We start from the raw sequence: 22,287 nt of genomic DNA, 5'->3' as shown, positions 1-22,287 counted from the left end.
AACATTTTATTTATCTGTGATATTTTTAGGCTGTCCTTGAATGTGTATTTCTGGGGCAGCGTGGACAGCCAAAAATGTAATCAACCAAGTCAATGTATGAAATATCTATGAAACTTAGGCAATGTGACATAAACATAGAATGAATGAATAAATTATAAGAGAAGGAAACATCTTAAGCTTCAACTTCTGAATGCATAGCAAAGAAAAAGGTCTTGCTGGGGAGCCTTCAGATGTTGCTTTTGTTGTGCATTTGTGATTATTTGCGCTCATGATGGTTAGATGCGATCCCATTTTCAGCACTGCAAAAGACACCCTCAGCTTGCAGAGTATAGGCTGATGTAACTGCATGAGAAAGGTAGATAGAGATGAACCTTCAAGTTTCCTAGACTGTCCTTCCTGTGCTGACCTATTGATCTTTCTTCAGGGTTAAACTGATACTCCCAGGGTTGCTGACCTCATTTCCTACTTCCTTCTTCATCCTTACCTCGGGAAATGTGATCTCCTTGTGTGTTTCTCCTATGCACGTGAAAGAGGAAATATAACTCTAAGGCCTTGACTATCAAGTATTTACTTCCTGCAATAAATGTAGATTTCTTGCTTTCCTCAACTAAGAGCCTCAGTTTGAATATATCCATGCTCCTCCAACAGGGATCCAGTGTTCTTTCTTTTCAGCTTCTCTGTGCATGTTAACTTCGAACACACAACACATCCCGCCTCATCTGCAGTCAGTGACTGTCTTGTAACTTCCTGCTGAAATCCTGTAACTTATTAAATTGCAACTTTGGTTGGTTGGTTGGTTGGTTTTTCTGCTGCTTTTATATAGGGCACAAGAGTGTCCTTCCAGAGGGCAGTAGCAATGGGGAAATATCACAGAGCATCGACTAAGGAGAATGACCTGTGGGTGATCCAGTCTATATCTACCACTAATGCACTGTTATTGTGTCAATTACATGTCCCAGAACTCACACACACAACAATCTGGAGAGATGTCTCTGGCAGGATGGTGGGAAAGGAATCACATAGGTATCATACAGGAGTGTGTTTTAGAATGGTGTAAGAGCATGGGTAGGCAAACTAGGGGCCGGATCCAGCCCAATCGCCTTCTCATTCCAGTCTACGGACAGTCTGGAAATCAGCGTGTTTTTACATGAGTAGAATGTGTCCTTTTATTTAAAATGCATCTCTGGGTTATTTGTGGGGCGTAGGAATTCGTTCATTATTTTACCCAAAAAATATAGTCTGGCCCCTCACAAGGTCTGAGGGACAGTGGACCGGCCCCCTGCTGAAAAAGTTTCCTGACCCCTGGTGTAGAGGCTAGATGGATGTAAATGTTACCCTTGGTACAGTACAGTGGTACCTCAGGTTAAGTACTTAATTCGTTCCGGAGGTCCGTACTTAACCTGAAACTGTTCTTAACCTGAAGCATCTCTTTAGCTAATGGGGCCTCCTGCTGCTGCCGCGCCGCTGGAGCACGATTTCTGTTCTCATCCTGAAGCAAAGTTCTTAACCTGAAGCACTATTTCTGGGTTAGCGGAGTCTGTAACCTGAAGCGTATGTAACCCGAGGTACCACTGTACACTGGTTTCTAGGCACACCTCTCCCAAGGGGCATTGTCAGAGTTCAAGGATATGTTTCAAGCTGGCAAAAATGCTCAAGGATGGTTCAAAGCAGGGTGGGTGAGAAGTGCAGTCTGGGGAGAGGCCTGAGGAGCAGCTAAAAAGTCTGAGGTGTGTGTTGTGCGCACATTTGGCCTATGGGCCTGAGGTAACCCATCCCTGGCATAGAAGAAAAAACTGGGCCTGTTCTGACCATAACATACAAACATCTTCCCTTCTCTGAGAGCCAGTGTGGTGTGGTGGTTAAGAGTGGTAGACTCGTAATCTGGTGAACCGAGTTCGCGTCTCCACTCCTCCACATGCAGCTGCTGAGTGACCTTGGGCTAGTAACATTTCTTTGAAGTTTCTCAGCCTCACGCCTCACAGAGTGTTTGTTGTGGAGGAGGAAGGGAAAGGAGAATGTTAGCCACTTTGAGACTCCTTTGGGTAGTGATAAAGCGGGATATCAAATCCAAACTCTTCTTCTTCTTCTGGGACTGTGTGGAAGGCATCAGTGATAGATGGCAGGCTTGGAATGCTGTGCTGGTATTTTTAAAGGGCCTTCTGAGGGCACAAAGCACATCCTATAATTTTGCTCCTTGCTCCTTACAACACCCCTGTGAGGCAGGCTTGTGTTATCAGTCCCATATTCCATATTGCAGATTGAGACTGAGAGTTTGTGCTTTCCTGAGGCTACAAAGTGCATTTGTGGCAGATGGGAGATTTGAGCCAAGGCCTTGCTGATTCATAACTCCGTTGTTTAGCCACAACCCTACCCTAACTCTGCTGCAGCCTCAATAGCTTTTATTTTATTTTTACTTGTAAGGAGAATTGGTTTCCAGACTTGTTTCTTTGTTCTAGTGCTCAGGCTGGTCAGAAAGCAGATTAGTATCTAACGCTAGATCTCCCTGCGATTTTCAGTAGGTCAGTAAGAGTTTCTGAATCCTAATTGTTTAACTGTAGCAAAAATACGAAACCCCTTTTCTAAATTAGTTTTGCTAAAAGGAAGAAAGTTTGGGGAGTGGGTTGTTTCTGGTGAAAGGACCGTGTGCTCAGTTTAGCTGCTGAAAACACGTTCCCAGACCGAGCAGTTTCCCAATAGGTACTTAGTCCCTTAATTCTGTAGCTATAAACCCACTTTCTGGAAAGCGACACGGTTTGTGATGTGACAACGGAGAAGTCTCAAGCTGGCTGTGGCATCGCGAGATGGTAGGAAGCATCTGTCTGTTTGTCCGATAGATAACATACTGCTAGTTCTGGTAGCTGACATCAGGAACAAGGAGGGAAGTTGCAAGGAATGGGATTTATGAGCTCATCCCTAAAGACATAGTGCACTAAGCCTGCAGTCAAACATTGGCCTAGTTCTCACTGCAGTGGTAATTCTGGGTTGTACCACTTCACACTGCAGGTGCCAGAATACACCTCTGTACAAAGCAATTCTCTGAGCCAGCTAGAATTCTTCTCCCAGTTTTTTTGTGGGGGGGAGGGGGACTGGAGAGATATGGTGGAGCATTCAATCTGTGAGTTTGGACTTGTAGCCTGAAGTGGTATAGCCCTGATACAAGTTCATCACCTTGGAGCGAACTGCCAAGCATTGGTGGTCATTATGATAAACTACCCACCCAATGAAAATTACTTATTATAACTTATTAATTGCAGCAATTCTACAATTTTGTGTGAGGTTAGATTTGGTACAGGGTAGTGTGTGTGTGTGTTTTCCTTTTTCAAAGACCTTATGATATTGCGAAAAAGCTGAAAAAGTTATGGGTAATGGCAAAATGCCTTTCTGACACCGAAAGAACATTTAACAGGCCAAAGCTGTCGCTAAGAGGCCATCTTGAAAATTTTGTTTTCATGCACCATGTTATTACAGGAATGTACCACCTTCAGAAGCACCTCAGAAAAGAGAGAGAGCAGTCCCTTGTTTGTCAGAGGGGTAGCTGGGTAGATTTTCCAGTGCTAGGGGCAAGGGGCAGGCTTCCACGCCCTGCACCTGGGATTAACAGAAGGAAGGTGGGATTCTCTGCAGTTTGGGTGGGACATGCACCCTTGGAAACATGCAATACATTTGTTGGTCTTCAATGTGCCTTAAGGCTCTGTGTTGTTTTGTTTCAGCAAGCTAGCAAGACCTCTCTTCTCAAAAGTGTTACCAGCCTGAAGTTATAGTTTTAGACACACTTGCCTAAGAATCAGGCTCCCTGAATAAAGCAATCAGGCTCATTCCTCCTGAGCAAGTGGGCACAGGGTTGGCTGCACATCCATTTCACCAGCAGATTCATCAAGGTGCAAAGTCAGCTTCTGCACATCACACATAAACCCTGCTGAGTTCCATAGGGCTTACTCAGAGGTACCAGAGAGTAAGTCCCATTGAGTTCAGCAGGTCCTACTTTTGAGTAAACCTACAGGGTTGCTGATACACGGCTGCATTTATATGCCCATGTGCGCATGGAAATATGGAAGTAAATCCCATTGAATCTTTTGCATCTTGCTCCTGAGTAAAAGTGCCACAGGGTCCAGCTTCGCAGCCTTAACTGGGAATGGTGGAAAGGCCAACTTTAATGCCATAAGTCGTTTTTTATTCAACAGGGCAGCAAACAAGGGACTCTTTCTTTTCTGAGGTTCTTCTGAAGGTGGTCCATTCCTGTAATAATACGGTGCATGAAAACAAAATCTTGAAGATGGCCTCTTAAGCAACTGCTTTTGCCTGTTAAATGTTCTTTCAGTGTCAAAAAGGCACCTATATTGAGGTTCTGATCACTTGCACCTTAATTAAAGCACAAGCGATTTTAGAGGGCAGACGGTGCATCCGCTTAGCCGCTTGATGGCGCTAGTCCTCATGGCCTGCTCTCTTTTCTCTCTCCCCCACAGCTTGCTGGGGAGCCTGCCGGGGGCCCAGGACCATGGCCAGCAGCCCTTTGCCAGGCGCCACCGACCTCCTCCTGTCCGCCTCGTCCAACACCTTCCCGTCGGACTCGCTGAGCCAGGGGCCGCCCCCTCCGCCTCCACGCGGCGGCCCTCCTCACCCGGGAGCCATGAAGCCCAACCAGGTGGGCCAGGTGATCCTCTACGGCATCCCCATCGTGTCTCTGGTGATCGACGGGCAGGAGCGGCTGTGCCTGGCGCAGATCTCCAACACGCTGCTGAAGAACTTCAGCTACAACGAGATCCACAACCGCCGCGTGGCGCTGGGCATCACGTGCGTGCAGTGCACCCCAGTGCAGCTGGAGATCCTGCGCAGGGCGGGCGCCATGCCCATCTCGTCCAGGCGCTGCGGCATGATCACCAAGAGGGAAGCCGAGCGGCTCTGCAAGTCCTTCCTGGGGGAGAACAGGCCGCCCAAGCTGCCCGACAACTTCGCCTTCGACGTGTCGCACGAGTGCGCCTGGGGCTGCCGGGGCAGCTTCATTCCTGCGCGCTACAACAGCTCCCGGGCCAAGTGCATCAAATGCAGCTACTGCAGCATGTACTTCTCGCCCAACAAGTTCATCTTCCACTCGCACCGCACCCCCGACGCCAAGTACACGCAGCCCGACGCCGCCAACTTCAACTCCTGGCGGCGCCACCTCAAGCTGACCGACAAGACCCCGCAGGACGAGCTGGTCTTCGCCTGGGAGGACGTCAAGGCCATGTTCAACGGCGGCAGTCGAAAGAGGGCCCTCCCGCAGGCTTCGCACGCCCACCATCCTGGAGGGGGCGGCGGAGGAGGAGGAGGCTCCGGCCCTCACTGTCACCCTTTGGGCGCCGTCAAGGCGGCGGTGGTGGGCGTCGGAGGAGGCCTGCTCAGCCCGCACCTGCTGGGCGCGCCGCCGCCGCCACCCCCTGACCTGCACCAGAAGCGCGGCCGCTTCGACGACGACGAGGAGCTGCAGGAAGCGGTGGCGGCGGCCGCGGCGGCTGCAGCGGCCGTTGCGCACGGCGGCGCCGGCAAAGCGCAAAGGAACTACCCGGTCATCCCGGTGCCCAACAAGGGCTCCTCCTTCGGGGGCGTCCTGCAGAAGTTCCCCGGCTGCGGGGGCCTCTTCCCGCACCCGTACGGCTTCCCCGCGGCCGCCTTCAGCCTCTGCCACAAGAAAGAGGACTCCGAGGGGCTGGGCGTCGGGGCGCAAGGCGGACCCGCGGGACACAAAGCGGCAGGTGCCGCCCCGACGGCAGGAGCGGGTCTTTCGGGGCTCTTCTGGCCCGGGACTAGGAAGGACGCGGCGGCGGCGGCCGCAGCCTTCTACCCGCCTTTCTGCATGTTTTGGCCGCCGCGCACCCCGGGGGCGCTCCCGGGGCTGCCCACCTACTTGCAGCCCGCGCCGCAGCCGCCCACTTGCACCGCCCTGGGCGGGGAGAGCCCCAGCTTGCTGCGCCAAGCCTTCCTGGACCTCGCGGACCCCGGCAGCGAAGGGGCAGCCGCCGGGCTGGGCACGCCGCCCGCCGCAGCCGCCCCACAAGCGAGCGGCGGCGGCAGCGGCAGCAGCAGGGACCCACGGGCTTTCGACGGTAGCGAGGCGGCATGTTCTCCCGCGGCTGAAGGAGGCGGCGGCGGAGGGTCGCGGGGCTCGGCGCCTCACCAGCCCCACCTGCTGGACGGGCAGCCGCGGGGCAAATCCGGCGCGTCCTACCACCACTCCAGCGCCTTCCGTCCAGTGGGGGGCAAAGAGGACTCGGAAAGCCTAGCCAAGCTGCACCACCACCACCCGGCGCCGCGCTCCTCGTCCTCGCCGCCGCCCCTCTTGCTGCTGCCGCCCCCCGAGCGGGAGGCAGGGGGCTGCGAACGCCCCCTCCAGGCCCCCGGCCATCGCCTGCTCTCCCCGGGGGGCACTAGCTGCAGCTACCCCAGCGAGGAGAGCAGCGAGGAGGAAGAGGAGGAGGAGGAAGAGGACGAAGAAGAGCCGGAGGTGGACGTGGAGAGCCACAAACTGCCGGAGGAGGAGGAAGCGGAGGAAGAACCGGAGGAGGAAGAGGAAGACGAGCAGGAGGTGGTGGATCCCGTCGGGGGAGCCGGCCGCTACCTGCAGAGCCGCGGGCTGACGGACAAGGGCGCCTCCCGGGACAGGCCGAGCGGGGCAGCCTCGGCAGTGGCCGCCGCCCCGACGGGGCCTTACCCCGCGGCCTCCTGCCGGCCGGCTCCAGAGGAGGAGAAGTCGGGGGCGCCCCACGTCGAGCAGCTGCTGCTGCCGCCTCCCCCTCCCCCTCCTCCGGCTCTTCCTCTGCCCACCTGCCCCCCGAAAGGAGGAGGAAGCAGCGGCGGGAGCAGCCCAGCGCCCCATCCATCAGCCGAGGAGCAGGCGCCGCAGCCCCCTTACAAAGATGTAAATACCCCCCTCTAGGCACCTTCGAGCCAATTATTTTTATTGAAATGCACCTCTAGGCTGAGTCGCTTCCAGATGCGGGGAGAGGAAGATGGATCGAGGAGGGTCTTTTCGCAGGGCCCCCGCCCCTTTAGAGCCAGGGAAACGGAACTGGCAAGAAATAGGGAGAGCCTCTCGCATCTCCAAAGGCAGCGCCTGCCTTGCCCGTGACACTTTCAAGCGGTTGTGGGTGGCGCGTGGCTCTTGTCTGGCGCTCCCCTCGCTCTACGCCCCAGCACAGCTTTTCTGGGGGGAGGGGGCATGGGGAAGGGGGCTCAGGAAACGGGGGCCACCATCCGGCCCTTTCCCAGCCTCGTTGATTTCAATGAGACATTTAAACACCTCCTCAGTCTCGGCTTCTCGCCCAATATTTGCTCCAATATTAGCTCGCCCAATATCTGCTTCCAAGAAATAAGGTCTCCCTTAGAAGAAACACCAGTTCCTTCGACCCTAACTGGGCTTCTTTGAAGGAGGCGGGTGCGCGTTGCCATTTTTGAGGGTCGCACAGAAAAACCAACCGGGGGGCGCGCTTTATCATAGGTTTCAGGACCCACAAGAGCTACTGGCGGACCCGACGCCTCTCCGAGCGCGACGCACAACCCGCCTCAGTCTCAAAATCCCTTGTCTGTGCCTCACTTCCGTCGACTGGATTCTCACCGCCGGCAGATGAGATGGCAAATCGGTTTCTGGGCTGTGCCATTTCAGGTTGAAGGCGCAAGGGAGTACGTGACTGAATGTTCCTGCATATAAAATAATTAAACCAATGCCTTTCACGCAGAAAGCTAGCATGGCAGGGAGGGAGCTTCTTGCAACGCTAGCTTTCTATGTGCAGGAGCGTTACTATCATCATCATTTAGTCATTTTTTTAGTAGTAGTATGAAGAACCACCTGAAATACAGCAGAGCCCAGAAACTGCTTAACTACCTCATGTATTGTCTGTGCGAATTAAGTGCTTTAGTGCCAGGACACTAAGTTGGTTGAGTTCCAGCGCACGCCTTGTAACAGGAGCCACTGCAGATACACTGACGTTGACGGGCCTGAGTTGGTCCTGCGCATTAATTTCAAGGGGTCTACTCGGAGTAGGATTAACATGGGCTACAGCTCAGGATCCGCCCTCATAATAGATTCTACGGGGTTCTGATAACCACACCTCAATTTTTTTATTTTTTTTTAATTTTAATTTTTATATTTCAAGAGTTAGGAAAGGTGTAGAAAAGTACAACCAATATGACTAGGGGTCTGAAGCGAGTCCCTTAGGCGGAAAGGGAGCTTTTTGGTTCAAAAAATAAGACCCAAGGGTGCGGAGGAAGCACCGAGAGAGAAGCTTTGCTCTCTCTCTCATAATGCTAGAGTTCTGGAGAAAGGACGTGGATGAGCGGTAGGGCGTCTGGTTTGCAGGCCGGAGGTCCCTGGTTCGATCCCCCGCATCTCCTGCCAGAGCTGGGAGAGACCTCGGCCCGAAATCCTGGAAGAGCCTCTCCCAGTCCGTACTTGAGCGAGATCAAACGGCCTCACTCAGTATGTCAGCGATCAAACTGACTAATTAATCTCTGGAACTCGCTGCCACAAGATGTCGCGATGGCCATTGACTTAAGATGGGAATTTTCCGCGGAATTAGGAAAGGACAAGTCTATAAATGAGTCCTAGTTGTACTGGGTACTGTATGCAACTTCCAAGTTTGGGAGAAAAAACGTGTCTGCCTATCAATAGCTAAGGAAAGTCCTAACGTGTACACGGCCCTGAATAGTGACCCGTGGAAATTAAGGCCACGATCCTCTACTACACACATATCTGGGAGGAAATCCCATGGAACTCAGCGGGGCTTACCTCTGAGTACATATTATATAGGATTGCGCTATAATTTGATTTAGAGGCCCCCTCGCCACTTTTTAGTGGGTCTCAATAGATGCATTCGGAGCCCGGAGTTTGTCATAATCAGGTCTCCATAAGCACTTACTCTTTTTCGGTCGGCATACACACTGTACCTTTAAAGCAAATTCGCTGCCCCTTCTTTCCCTCAAAGGATTCTGGGCACTGTAGTTCGTTAAGCGTTGCTTTGCGTTGTCACTCTGTGAGGTGTCAACTACAGCGCCCAGAATCCTTTGAGGGAAAGAAGTTGCAGCGAATGTGCCTTAAAAGGTTGATACACAGAGTTGAAGGCCATCCTTAGCTTGCTTTCCTGTTAAGGAGGAAGGATCACCTCTCTGGGATCAGTCTGGTTCCATGCACCCATTTCCGTGAGATCAAGACCCACTGATTCCAACGGCACGTCTTCCGAGGAAGCGCCTTGAGGAACACAGACTTGGGTACACACCCAGAAGGAAAAGCTCCTGGATCAGTTCCACTGGAGGCCGCGAAGCCCAGCTTTCTGTCGCCAACAGAAACAAATCCTTCGGTAGCTTAGGTGGTTGAGCATAAAACTCTTGATCTCAGACTGAAATCCATGGGTTTGAGCCCCACAATGGGCAAAAGATTCCTGCATTGCAGGGGGTTGGACTAAATGACCTTTGCGGTCCCTTCCAACTCTACAATTGTATGATTCTATAAACGCTTCCCCGGAAACCCATCACTGACTGAGACAACGTCTCCTCACTTGGTTCGCTCCCCAGGTAGACTCCGCACTGAGCGACAGTGGCCCGCTTTGGATAATAATAATAATAATAATAATAATAATAATAATAATAATTTATTATTTGTACCTGGCCCATCTGGCTGGGTCTGCCCAGCCACTCTGGGCAGCTTCCACAAAGACAAAAAATACACTAAGATGTCACACATTAAAAGCTTCCCTGAAGATGTCTTCTAAAAGTCTGGTAGTTGTATATCTCTTTGACTTCTGGTGGGAGGGCGTTCCACAGGGCGGGTGCCACTACCGAGAAGGCCCTCTGCCTGGTTCCCTGTAACCTCACTTCTCGCAATGAGGGAACCGCCAGAAGGCCCTCGGCGCTGGATCTCAGTGTCCGGGCTGAACGATGGGGGTGGAGACTCTCCTTCAGGTATACAGGACCGAGGCCAGTTTAGGGCAATTGAGGTCCATGGTGGACATGTGCGGGATTTACTTCCGAGTAAACAGGGCTCACTATCCAGCTGTGGACGTAAGCTTCCCCTTCCCACACCCAGCCCGGACCTGTTTCAACCACAACACAGGGGGAGTTTTCCCTGCGTTGAAGTAGACGAGGCTCTACACTGCTAGAGCGCGCTGGGGTCGCGCCCCCGGCTAGGATCCGCGCAACCACAACTTATGCACGCTGCTTACTCGAAAGTAAGCCTCAATTGAGTCCAAGGGTTCCTCGCTGAAATCCATGGGGTCTTTTATTGCGCGCCCCCCAGCAACCATACTTAAATGTGACCCTCCCCCTTTATATAAGACTTGTTTGTGGATGTTATTCATCTGTTGTCCCCCACCTCAAATAAAAAATATCTCAGGGACCCGACAGGCATCGCCGGTCGTCATGTTTGTCCCCCCCCCCCGCCCCCGCGTTTGTTTCTCCTGCTCTATTTTCCTTGCTCGCTGCAAACCGTTTACTTTCCCTTTCCTGTTAATTGCTCATCGATTGCATTAGGGTTGGCTTTTAATTCCTGTTTGTTTGTTTGTTTCTCCTCGTGCTAGATCCAGAAAGGCAAGGAAGGGAACCAGGTTGCCGCGTCGGCGAAGGAAGACAACAGCTTCTCAGGCAAGACACGGAGCCGTTGGCTAATTTCTCACGCCGGGGCAGACCCGGGAGAGCCGTGGAAACGGGCAAATGCGCAATTGTGGGCCCAGATCCGGATCTGTCCTTAGGAATGTGGCTGCTGAACCACAGATCCTTTCTCAGACACTGCACGTGTGAGCGTGTGTGTGCGTGTCAGGTCACACCGAACTAGATATCGATCTTCTCGAACATTTAATCAACCAAGTTAACACGACAATTACCAGCAACGACTAAGAACCACTGGTCGTTAGTATTCCTAACAAATGCTAGCAGGTTCCCAATGCGTTTTTCTTCCTATATGTCCTTGCATGCTGGCTTATATCTACTCCCCTCTCAGGTTTGTGGGGTGGCGGTGTTCCTTCCAAAGAGCTTTGCAATATTGCAAATAATAATAATTAATTCGGGTTTTGTTTTTTGTTTTTACTTTTAGAGAAGAGCAAGGAACACAATTTTTTCATCACAGACGCCGAACATCCAGGAGGGGATTTCTGGAGAAATATTGCAGGTAGGCTCAGAGTGCAGGGGAATCAATGCACAGGTCTGCAACCGGACCCGTCCCGTGTTTACTCGGAAGTAAGCCCCGCTGTAAGGCTTCCTCCCAAGTCTGCGTGCGTAAGACTGTGTAGCCTTCAAATTCCTAATCAAATGACTGAATATTTTGTAGAAGGGTAAAAATAAACAACGGTCCCAGATAGATATAATAACTAAGGGAAAAATGCAAAGAGGTGTTAATAGCAATAAGGTTATTAATTGCTGGGCATATTTCAGGAGGAAATTTCGGGAACGGAGCAGGTTACACAATGGAGCCGGCTGGTAGGGAAGAGAAAACATAAAATGACAATAATTGAAATGTTCTCTTTGAAACCTTCCATTAAAAAGGATCACAGCTTATTGCTTTTAATATCTGTCAGAGAGACATTAAAGGTGTTTTATGAGATCCATGGCAACATTTATATTATCTCCGTGATAATGATCTCTACACAAAATGTATAATACATTGACAAAAATTACATTATACAAATTAAATGGAACCACCTTTTACTGATTGCTAAATGTCTCCAAGGGGTTTGGGGGGGGGCGGAGGGGGGAGGGAAAGACGTGATTAGAAGTTTTGATACTAAGTTGTCTATTGCGAGGGAGGGTTATAAGGAAAAGGGGTTTTTGTTTCTTGGGAGAGGGAGAGAGAAAAGGGAATCTAATTTTCCATTTATGTAATGCAAACTGTCTTGGCTTTGACTATTCACGGTTAATTGACTGTCAAACGAGGTTGTTATCCCGAGGCTATGTCTGCAAATTTGCCTGTCAAATGAGACAGAGAGAGCAAGACTTGGAGAGAGAGAGAGAGAGAGAGAGAGAGAGAGAGAGAGATGCAAGTGTAGTGGGAACTGATGGAGAAAATGGGATCTTCCAGAAACCTTATATAATAGCAGCCAGCACAGTTCTGACTATATATATATATATATATATATATATATATATATATATGATCCCTAAGTGATCCAACATGGTTATATGCTTGTTCCACTGCAAAAACAAAACAAAACAAAAGCAAACCCTACTTTCCTTCAATGGATTTCGCATGATTTAAAAGCCCACTCTGAAACGGGTGCTGCGACGAGGGAGGGAAAACAATGGCCTTTTAAATAAAGTGAATAAGAGATGATAAAAAGGGAAATTGATATTAAGAGTGGGGCAAGGGATAATCTAGCTTGATTATTTCCAGGGTATTATGAAATGGCCCACCAGGGAGCCCAATACCAGCAGGAATACATTCTGGAGTAAGTTATTAAGAAAGCTTTGTGCAATTCTTGGCTTCCTGCGCTGGAGAAAATTTAGATAAACTGAGATGGGTAGATACAGAAAAGTAGTCCTACATCCCTGCATTGTGTGTGTGTGTGTGTGTGTGTGTGTGTGTGTGTCCGTGTGTGTGTGTGTGTAAGAGAGAGAGCTCCTGCATGTATTCATGCAAATGAATACCTCTCTCCCATTTATCTGCTTTCTGGCTCCAAAGTACTACAAAGAGTGTTTTCTAGAGAAGCATCTGTGTTGAGTCTGTTGCCGCGAAAACAACAAAGAATCTTGTACTACCTTGAAACCCTAATAAAACACAAGCCTTCAAGAGCCATAGTTCAACTCCATCAACGATTCTTAGCCCACAACAGCTAGGTGAACCCTCTGGAATCAATGGCAGTATATCTTACAATACCAGATATTGGGGACATGCAATGGGAGGGGGTGCTGATGCCTTCCATGGGCCAATCATGGGTCTTCCAGAAGCAGCTTGCTGGCCACTGAAGCTAAGTAGACCCCATATCCGATCAGCAGGACTTACGTTTTGGGTCAGGGTAGCCAACATGGCGCTATCCAACTGCTGTTGGACTTCAGCTCCCATTAGCCCCAGCTAACATGGCCAATAGTCAATGGTATGGGAGTTGGACCAACAACATCCACAGGACAACACGCTGGCTGCCACCATGGATTTCAGTGAGATAGTCAGCTTTATTCATTATTTGTCACATTCTGGCCCACCTCCCCTTTGACTGTTGGATGGATCTAGATGAGTAAAGGTAAAGGGACCCCTGACAATTAAGTCCAGTCGTGGCCAACTTTGGGGTTGCGGCGCTCATCTCGCTTTATTGGCCGAGGGAGCTGGCGTACAGCTTCCAGGTCATGTGGCCAGCATGACTAAGCCGCTTCTGGCAAACCAGAGCAGCGCATGGAAACGCCATTTACCTTCCCGCCGGAGCAGTACCTATTTATCTACTTGCACTTTGACGTGCTTTCGAACTGCTAGGTTGGCAGGAGCTGGGACCGAACAATGGGAGCTCACCCCGTCACAGGGATTCAAACCGCTGACCTTCTGATCGGCAAGTCCTAGGCTCTGTGGTTTAACCCACAGTGCCACCCCCATCCCCCCATCTAGATGAGTAGGAGAGGATATTTTATATATGAATGATCCTTCCTCGTATTCTCACTTGTGTGAGAATGCAAATAATTATTTCAGCAGAGTTATATCACCATCCATGCGCAGCTTATCTCTAGAAGCTATTGGGGACAAGGTTACATAACCTTCTAGAACAATTACGATATCCAAGGTTGCTTAGGCAGACTTGGATTATTTTCTCCCTTTTAATGTTTCCCTCTTAACAAATAAATCACTCTCAGGCTGCTTAAGTAAACAAGAATATACAAGGTTTACTCACATTAAAAGTCTTGCCAGGATTCAACAGTTACAGTGATGAAAATCAGGCAGGCAATAATCCTTAAATGTTACAAAAGTCCATATTCCATTTCAAAAGGGAGTGTGCTCCCTGGAGGAGAGCTCACAGACAGCTTACTCCATTGCAGGTAAGAAGAAGAGTGTGCAGTGACAGGAAGAAGAAGACTATTCTATTGTTCCCCTCCCCATCACACAAGTTTAGAGGATATGCCATCATAGAACCCCATGTTTGTGACTATCTAGCAATCATGCATCTAGCAATTTGTGACGGACAAAAGAAAATACTTATTTACACAGGGCATAGCTAAACTGGGGGATCTACTCCCACAGGAGACAAGAATATCCACCAACTTGGGTGGCCGTAAAAGAGGTTTGGGCAAACTCATGGAGGTATTAGCTATGAAAGATAATGTTGTGCCTCCACCTTTGGGTGCTGTGTGCTTCTGACCTGTTCCTGGAAACTGCAAGAGAGGAGAGTTCTGTTGTCTTTCCAAGAACGGAAGTGGCATGAGTAAAAATGGAGACTTTTCAATTAAAATAATAATAATAATTAAGGCAGAATCACCTCCCACATTAGCCTCTGGGGCTATTTGTCCATTCCCTCATGTGCCTAGTTGTCAAATTTATTGCCAATAGAAGAGGGGGGGTGTTTTCTGTTTTTTCTACCTAAAATGATAAAGTCTGCCATTGCACCTATCATAGATAGACAGATAGATAGATGATAGATAGATAGATGATAGATAGATAGATAGATAGATAGATAGATAGATAGATGATAGATAGATAGTATGGCACATTCCATCCCTCAAAAGGGGCAACAAGGCATTCAATTTGCACCCAATTCTGGCAAAAAAATAAATAAAACAGAGGTTTTGTTTGCTTGTTTGTTTTTGAAACAGTGATCTTTAAAGGTTCCCTGCAAAAACCACCAAGGTGGATCTGCCTCAGATCTGGCAGGCTTAATTCACTGTGGATCTGGCGGGCCTCTTGCCTGCAGGCTTCCTTGACTTATGTGCTAGCATGGATTATGCCATTCTACTAATGGGATGCATTAGGGAAGCATTCTACTAATGCGTCCCATCAGCGCAAGGTTTTCTGCTTGTGCAATAGGGCTTTGCCCCTCTCCCCCTCCTGTGTGCGCTCCAGAACATCAGGGGAACCCCCAGAGTAGATCCAGGGGCTGTGCGAGGAATGAGAGGGAGAACGTTCTTGCTGTGCAATTGGAAATCCTCGCACAGATGGAAGGGTTGCCTTAGCACTATGATGGATTCCACCAATTCTGCAGAGATGTACTGAGAATGAGCAGGTGTCCTTGGTTAATTGTGAGTGGGGAGGAAAAGGAGAGACCTAGAGCATCAGATAAAGACTACTGCTCATCCTGCTACTCTAAGTTTCATTCCTAACACCAGAAAGCAAAAAGGTCACCAAGTGACCAGAAGGGGGGGGGAATACCTGCTCTTATGCCCTTAACAGCAGTATTGGCTGCATAAACCAGCAAGCTGTTGCTTTTCACAGATGGTTATCCTTCCTTGCTGTGTGTCAAGCTGCTGTTGGGATATGCAACAGGAGACATAAAGTGAAGCTGCCAAGTCGAGGTAGACGGAGAAGGTTTTTCCAGGTTGTGGCAGGCCTTGTCATGCACAGGGGCAACTGAAGCTTCGTATGTTATTCCTTAGCCAGTTATTAGAGAACACATGTAATTTCACAGGGACAGCATAGGGCGGTCAGATTAAAAGTGATGCCAGATATTTCTGCACCTAGAGAGCCAGTGTGGTGTAGTGGTTAAGAGCGGTAGTCTCGTAATCTGGGGAACCGGGTTTGTGTCTCCGCTCCTCCACCTGCAGCTGCTGGGTGACCTTGGGCCAGTCTCACTTCTCTGAAGTCTCTCAGCCCCACTCACCTCACAGAGTGTTTGTTGTGGGGGAGGAAGGGAAAGGAGAACGTTAGCCGCTTTGAGACTCCTGAAGGGGAGTGAAAGGCGGGATATCAAATCCAAACTCTTCTTCTTCTCTTCTTCTTTAGTAGCTGCACCCTAAGGAACTATAAAAGGTGCAATAGTGCCTGGTTAGAAAAGCAGACAATTATAATTAGTAATAAGAATTTATTATTTATACCCCACCCATCTGGCTGAGTTTCCCCAGCCACTCTGGACAAGACCATCACAATTTATATTCCTGACTCATTAATACTACAATTCAAGACATGCTTACTCAGAAAGTAGGTCTCTTCCAGTGTGGTTTAGTCCCAGTCCTGGTTAAGTGGAAAGAAGACCACAGCAAGAGGCCTAGCTTTCAATGCAATGGCCAATCTGTCAGAAAGCTCCTAACAAGAAGAATAAGGAACTTCCCTGCACACAAACAACTAGTGTGCAGGGAGAAATGCTTTAACTCAGGCACCCCCAAACTCGGCCCTCCAGATGTTTTGGGACTACAGTTCCCATCTTCCCTGACCACTGGTCCTGTTAGCTACGGATGATGGGAGTTGTAGTCCCAAAACATCTGGAGGGCCGAGTTGAGGGGTGCCTGCTTTAACTTACCCTTCTCCTTGACATCCTAGGGTTGTTGTTTTTTTACATACAGGGATTTATATGCTGTCCAGCACCAGCCTTCAAGGATCAAGCAACAGGGTTCTGTCCTCTCCCCCATGCTTTTCAACATTTACATGCAGCCACTGGGAGAGATCATCAGGAGGTTTGGGCTGGGTGTTCATCAGTATGCGGATGATACCCAGCTCTACCTCTCTTTCAAATCAGAACCAGTGAAGGCGGTAAAGGTCCTGTGTGAGTGTCTGGAAGCGGTTGGAGGATGGATGGCGGTTAACAGATTGAGGTTGAATCCTGACAAGACAGAAGTAGTGTTTTGGGGGGACAGGAGGTGGGCAGGTGTGGAGGATTCCCTGGTCCTGAATGGGGTAACTGTGCCCCTGAAGGACCAGGTGCGCAGCCTGGGAGTCATTTTGGACTCACAGCTGTCCATGGAGGCACAGGTCAATTCTGTATCCAGGGCAGCTGTTTACCAGCTCCATCTGGTACGTAGGCTGAGACCCTATCTGCCTGCAGACTGTCTCGCCAGAGTGGTACATGCTCTGGTTATCTCCCGCTTGGACTACTGCAATGCGCTCTACGTGGGGCTACCTTTGAAGGTGACCCGGAAACTACAACTAATCCAGAATGCGGCAGCTAGACTGGTGACTGGGAGCGGCCGCCGAGACCATATAACACCGGTCTTGAAAGACCTACATTGGCTCCCAGTACGTTTCCGAGCACAATTCAAAGTGTTGGTGCTGACCTTTAAAGCCCTAAACGGCCTCGATCCAGTATATCTGAAGGAGCGTCTCCTCCCCCATCGTTCTGCCCGGACACTGAGGTCCAGCTCCGAGGGCCTTCTGGCAGTTCCCTCACTGCGAGAGGCCAAGTTACAGGGAACCAGGCAGAAGGCCTTCTCGGTAGTGGCGCCCGCCCTGTGGAACGCCCTCCCATCAGATGTCAAAGCGATAAACATCTACCTGACATTCAGAAGACATCTGAAGGCAGCCCTGTTCAGGGAAGTTTTTAATATGTGACATTTTAGTGTATCTTTCATCTTTGTTGGAAGCCGCCCAGAGTGGCTGGGGAAACCCAGCCAGATGGGCGGGGTACAAATAATAAATTATTATTAGTAGTAGTAGTAGTATATTCTGGGTCAAGGACACATGAGAGTAGTGACGTTTTGCAGGACCAAGGACAGCTCTCTATAAGCGCTTTTAGGGGCAAACACTGAGCTTAGATGGTTGAGCAGGGCAGCTGCACTGTAGATTCTGGTTCCCTGCCAGAAAAGTTTGAGTCCACAACCTCAGGGCAAAGTCAGGTGTCCTCTTTGTCAGAGTGATCTTGGCCTTGGCCTGGGTTAGATCCTGGCAATCCTGTGGCAGATACCTGCTAATTCATATTTAGAACCGTAGAATTGTAGAGTCACGAGGGTCATCTAATGCAACTCCCTGCAACGGAGGAATCTTTTGCCCAACACGGGGCTTGAACCAGCTGAGCTATTTGAATACCGTATTTTTCCATGTATAACACGCTCCCATGTATAAGATGCCCCCTTTTTAAAGCCTCCAATTGAAGGTCCCCTCTCTGGCAGAAGATGCCATGCACCCGCCCAATTGCCCCAGCAACAGCCAATCAACAACACAGCTTGCCACAGCCACCATTAAAACAACCAATAGCCACTGACAAGCTCCGGCTCACATCAGCAACCAAACCCAAGTCCCACCCCCCAAGGCACTACTCATGTATAAGATGACCCACAATTTTCCACATATTTTAAGGGGGAAAAGCTTGTCTTATACATGGAAAAGTACAGTATATTTGTTTTTTGTAAATGGATAAATATTTGTTGATATGGAGAGGGGTGGTTAGGGGGGTGAACGATGGGATGAAGTAGTAAGTTATGTTTTCTCTGGGTTTATGATCTTCCCAAAGAAGGAAAAGTTTTTATTTTGCAATCTATACTTGTAATCCAGACATTGCGCATGAATGGGGGTGGCGAATAACTTTCTTGTACATGGACCCCACCCCCCAGTGCTGCTTATGTCTATAGAGGCCCTGCACCAGCTCAAAATAGCTATTCAGCACATCTGAGGTCTGCAAGGCCCTTTTTGCCATGGACAAGATGGTCTCTATTTGCAAGCAACATGACAACCTATAAAACGTCCCCCTATTGCAAGGTTTATTAAATCACTCCCTCTCCCCTCGGAAAGCAACCCTGCACTGTACATCAACATGATAACTTCCCTTGCAAGGTTAGAAACTTGTGGAGAGCAACAGAAGACCAAATCACGCATCACTTCTCCATAATGATATGAGCAGAGGTCCAGTTCATAAACTCAGTCTCCTGGAAGGAGTCTCCAGCCTGTGCTGGGCCTGGGGGTAACCCTTGAAAGGCGGTCCAGGACCAGTCCAGAGTCTGGAGGTTCTGCTAGGAGTCAGTCCGACAGGGCCAAGGCAGGGCATGAGGCAGGAAACCAGGCAAGGACAGGTACAGGATCTCAGGCAAGTTCTGGCATACAGCAATGTTGCTCCCGCAACCTGGGGTGGGGTCCGTCAGCCTTTTATCTTTGTCAGGGTAACAGCCGGTCCTGATTCCCCAGCGACTCACCTCTCTGTTTCGCTCGAAGGCGAGCACTACTCCTGCTAGTACTCAGGTCTCTCCTTCTCTCAGACCTTAGTCTCTGCAGCCCAGGAGACGTCGGTGGGTTACTAGACCCAGAGGCCGCCTCAGCCTCCCCTGACCCAACTGGTAGTGGAGCAGCTGTAAGTGATGGCCCAGCTGAAGGCAATGAGGTAATCCTCGCATCTGGAGCCAGGGCAGGATCAGGCCCCTGACTCAGCCCAGCTGGTGTTTGTTACAGGGGAAACTGTGCAGACTGGGACTCTTCAGGATCAGGCCCCAGACTTGGTTCAGATGATGCCTGAGGTAAAGGATCCGGTGCAGACTGAAACTTCTCTGGTTCCGAGTCTGAGCCCGAGTCCCAGGCCATCAAACAGCCAATGTGAACTGTGCTAGGCCCAATGGACTGATGCTCTGGTTCTTCTTGAAGGCACCTTCATATACACTTCCATGGTCTCCAGCTTTCTGAAACAAGCCCTGACCCAAAGTACAACCCAATAAAGCCATCCTAAGCATGGCCACTCACCAGCTCCATAGAGGTCCATGGGTAGAGGCATACTTTAGAACAGGCATCCCCAATCTTGGCCCTCCAGATGCTTTGGGACTACAACTCCCATCATCCCTAGCTAACAGGACCAGTGGTCAGGGATGATGGGAGTTGTAGTCCCAAAATATCTGGAGGGCCGAGTTTGGGGGTGCCTGCTTTAGAACCTGGAGTTCCAGTCTCCCTATAAATGGAGTTGTTTGATCATGAACATAAGTCAAGGGATGGGGTGGGGTTGCCAGTACTTGCCTTCACCTCTCAGCCAAAAAATAATATAGAAGGGCCAGCTAAATCCCACTGCTTCTTATAAGCGTCCCTTCTTCTCCTGCAGTATTGAGCTTTTATTTGTATTTGTATTTTGAATTTTAAAAAATTGCACCGGACAGTGACCTTGTGTTCCTCACACAACATCCTGGAATGAAGTTTAGCAACCATGTTTCTGAGCATAATGGAAATGCTGGCACCATGTTGGATACATCTGGTTTTACAATTGCATTACTACAATAAATATCGAGAAGAGATCACAAATGTCACTATTGAATATGCATCATACACAATAATAGGATTTCAGCAAAGGGCAGATTTAAGTGTACATTGATCAGTGGAAACTAGGAATAAACCATTCCCTGTAAATATATAGAAAAATCAACAAATCTAAAGTTCATGTTTTAATAATAATAATAATAATAATAATAAATTTTATTTATATCCCGCCCTTCCCAGCCGAAGCCGGGCTCAGGGCGGCTAACAACAATAAAACAATGCAAAAGTACAACACAAACAGCACTCTAAAATCATTCATTATAAAATTAATTAAATTCAAGCCACTGGCCACCATTGGGCCAGAGCTCCGCGAAGATTGCCGAGGGAGGGAGTCAGGCTGTGCCCTGACCAAAGGCCTGGTGGAACAGCTCTGTCTTGCAGGCCCTGCGGAAAGATGTCAAGTCCTGCAGGGCCCTAGTCTCTTGTGACAGAGTGTTCCACCAGGTCGGAGCCACAGCCGAAAAAGCCCTGGCTCTAGTTGAGGCCAGCCTAACTTCTCTATGGCCTGGGACCTTCAAGATGTTTTTATTTGAAGACCGTAAGTTTCTCTGTGGGGCATACCAGGAGAGGCGGTCCCGTAGGTACAAGGGTCCTAGGCCGTATAGGGCTTTAAAGGTTAAAACCAGCACCTTAAACCTGATCCTGTACTCCACTGGGAGCCAGTGCAGTTGATATAGCACCGGATGAATGTGATCTCGCAGCGAAGACCCCGTAAGGAGTCTCGCCGCAGCATTCTGCACCCGCTGGAGTTTCTGGGTGAGTCTTAAGGGCAGCCCCACGTAGAGCCCCACGTATCTCATCATCTAATATTCTCAGATGACATTGGCTTATTTATATATTGTCCTTTCTCCAAAGAGCTCAGAAAGGTGTGTATAGAATCTTCCTATTTTATCCACCCAGCAGCCTAATAATAATAATAATAATTTTATTATTTATATGCCATCTATAGACTGGTTAGGTTGAGAGTTGTTGTCTAGCTTCATGGCTAAGCAAGGATTTGAACCCAGGAATTCTCAGCCTACATAGAGCACTCTGATTTCCTCCTACTGCCTTTAATCTCGTACAGAGTTACTTAATACACAGCTAATTTAAGTCTGCATGTTTCAATGAGTTTACTTCATGTTTAACTGTGGCCTGCGGCTCTTCCTGCCTTTGATGAAATGTTTTGCATCTTCCATTTTATCGAGTGAATATCTTGTCAGCAAGCAGAATCTAGCTGCCCCCAAAACCCTTGCGGGGCATTTTGACGGATGGGAGGGGGTCACATACCTGGCAATCACCTGACCTCGTTGTGACATCAGGTGAACGATTCTCCTTTACCTGCATGGATTGAAATCAAATCATGCAGGTAAGGGCTCAGGGCTTTGCCAGTACCATTCACTGATTGGTGGTGTCTGCAAACCCCTGTTTCACTGTCAACACAGTTTGAATTGGTGCCCACGTGGACCAAGGCTCTGGTGTCTGCAGGCATAAACCCCACTTTTAGAAGGGATCTGCATCTTTATCCACTCAAAACCTCGTGATATATATGAAATCAAGCGTACAACAGCTGGACATGTCTTTGGGGAAATGGCATTGTGCAGTTTAAGACACCGACTGGACTGGTTGCTCATCACTGATCTATACTGTAGGTTGTTTGTTCTGATTTTATTTATCTATTACGATTGTCTCTATATGGTGTACAAGTGACTCAACAATATAATAAAGATAACAATTTGTTAACGCTGTAATATCGGAATGCCTGCTGAAATTAACATCTTTGCTACTAATAGTATATGGGGTATGTACTAAACATATTAGATATACTACTGTGTACTAAATATATTAGATATACCACTATCTGTATGTATATACACCATCCTGTAAGGTGGGGTTTATACATTTGTTTGACAATTATTGTACACCAACAATTTTGAGCATGAATAGTGTATACAGTTTATAGAGCCTTGTATTGACATATCTGTCCATGTGCTGTTTCCCAGATGTTGTTTGACTACAATTCCCAGCATCCCTGACCACTGACTGGGATGCTAGCTGGGGCTGATGGGTGTTGGAGTCCAACAGTAGTCAACAGGCATCACATTGGCTATCCCTGGTTCAGACAGTACTCAGCTTGTCATCTGCCTCTTATAAGTCCCTGATGTAGACCCTATTCTCTCTTGATGCCTCTGAATTGGCCTTTACAAGGGATGAAGTCTTTAGTGCAACAG

The 22,287-nt window shown here is 49.0% G+C and overlaps 1 protein-coding gene across 1 annotated transcript in view; it reads left to right on the top strand.

Annotated features, from left to right (window-relative positions):
* The first annotated feature begins 4,495 nt into the window (after positions 1-4,495).
* Positions 4,496-22,287, top strand: part of SKOR2 (SKI family transcriptional corepressor 2) — a 35,914-nt gene continuing 18,122 nt past the window's right edge. Inside the window, exons 1-3 of the mRNA XM_053409116.1 lie at positions 4,496-6,739; positions 10,542-10,605; positions 11,054-11,128. Coding sequence (XP_053265091.1) covers positions 4,496-6,739; positions 10,542-10,605; positions 11,054-11,128 — 2,383 coding nt within the window. The remainder of the gene's footprint in view (positions 6,740-10,541; positions 10,606-11,053; positions 11,129-22,287) is intronic.

This window comes from Podarcis raffonei, chromosome 11 (assembly GCF_027172205.1).
Source record: "Podarcis raffonei isolate rPodRaf1 chromosome 11, rPodRaf1.pri, whole genome shotgun sequence".
NCBI classification, from domain to species: Eukaryota; Metazoa; Chordata; class Lepidosauria; order Squamata; family Lacertidae; genus Podarcis; species Podarcis raffonei.
The sequence above is the reverse complement of the archived record's forward strand: the minus strand, read 5'-3'. Positions and strand labels throughout refer to the sequence as shown.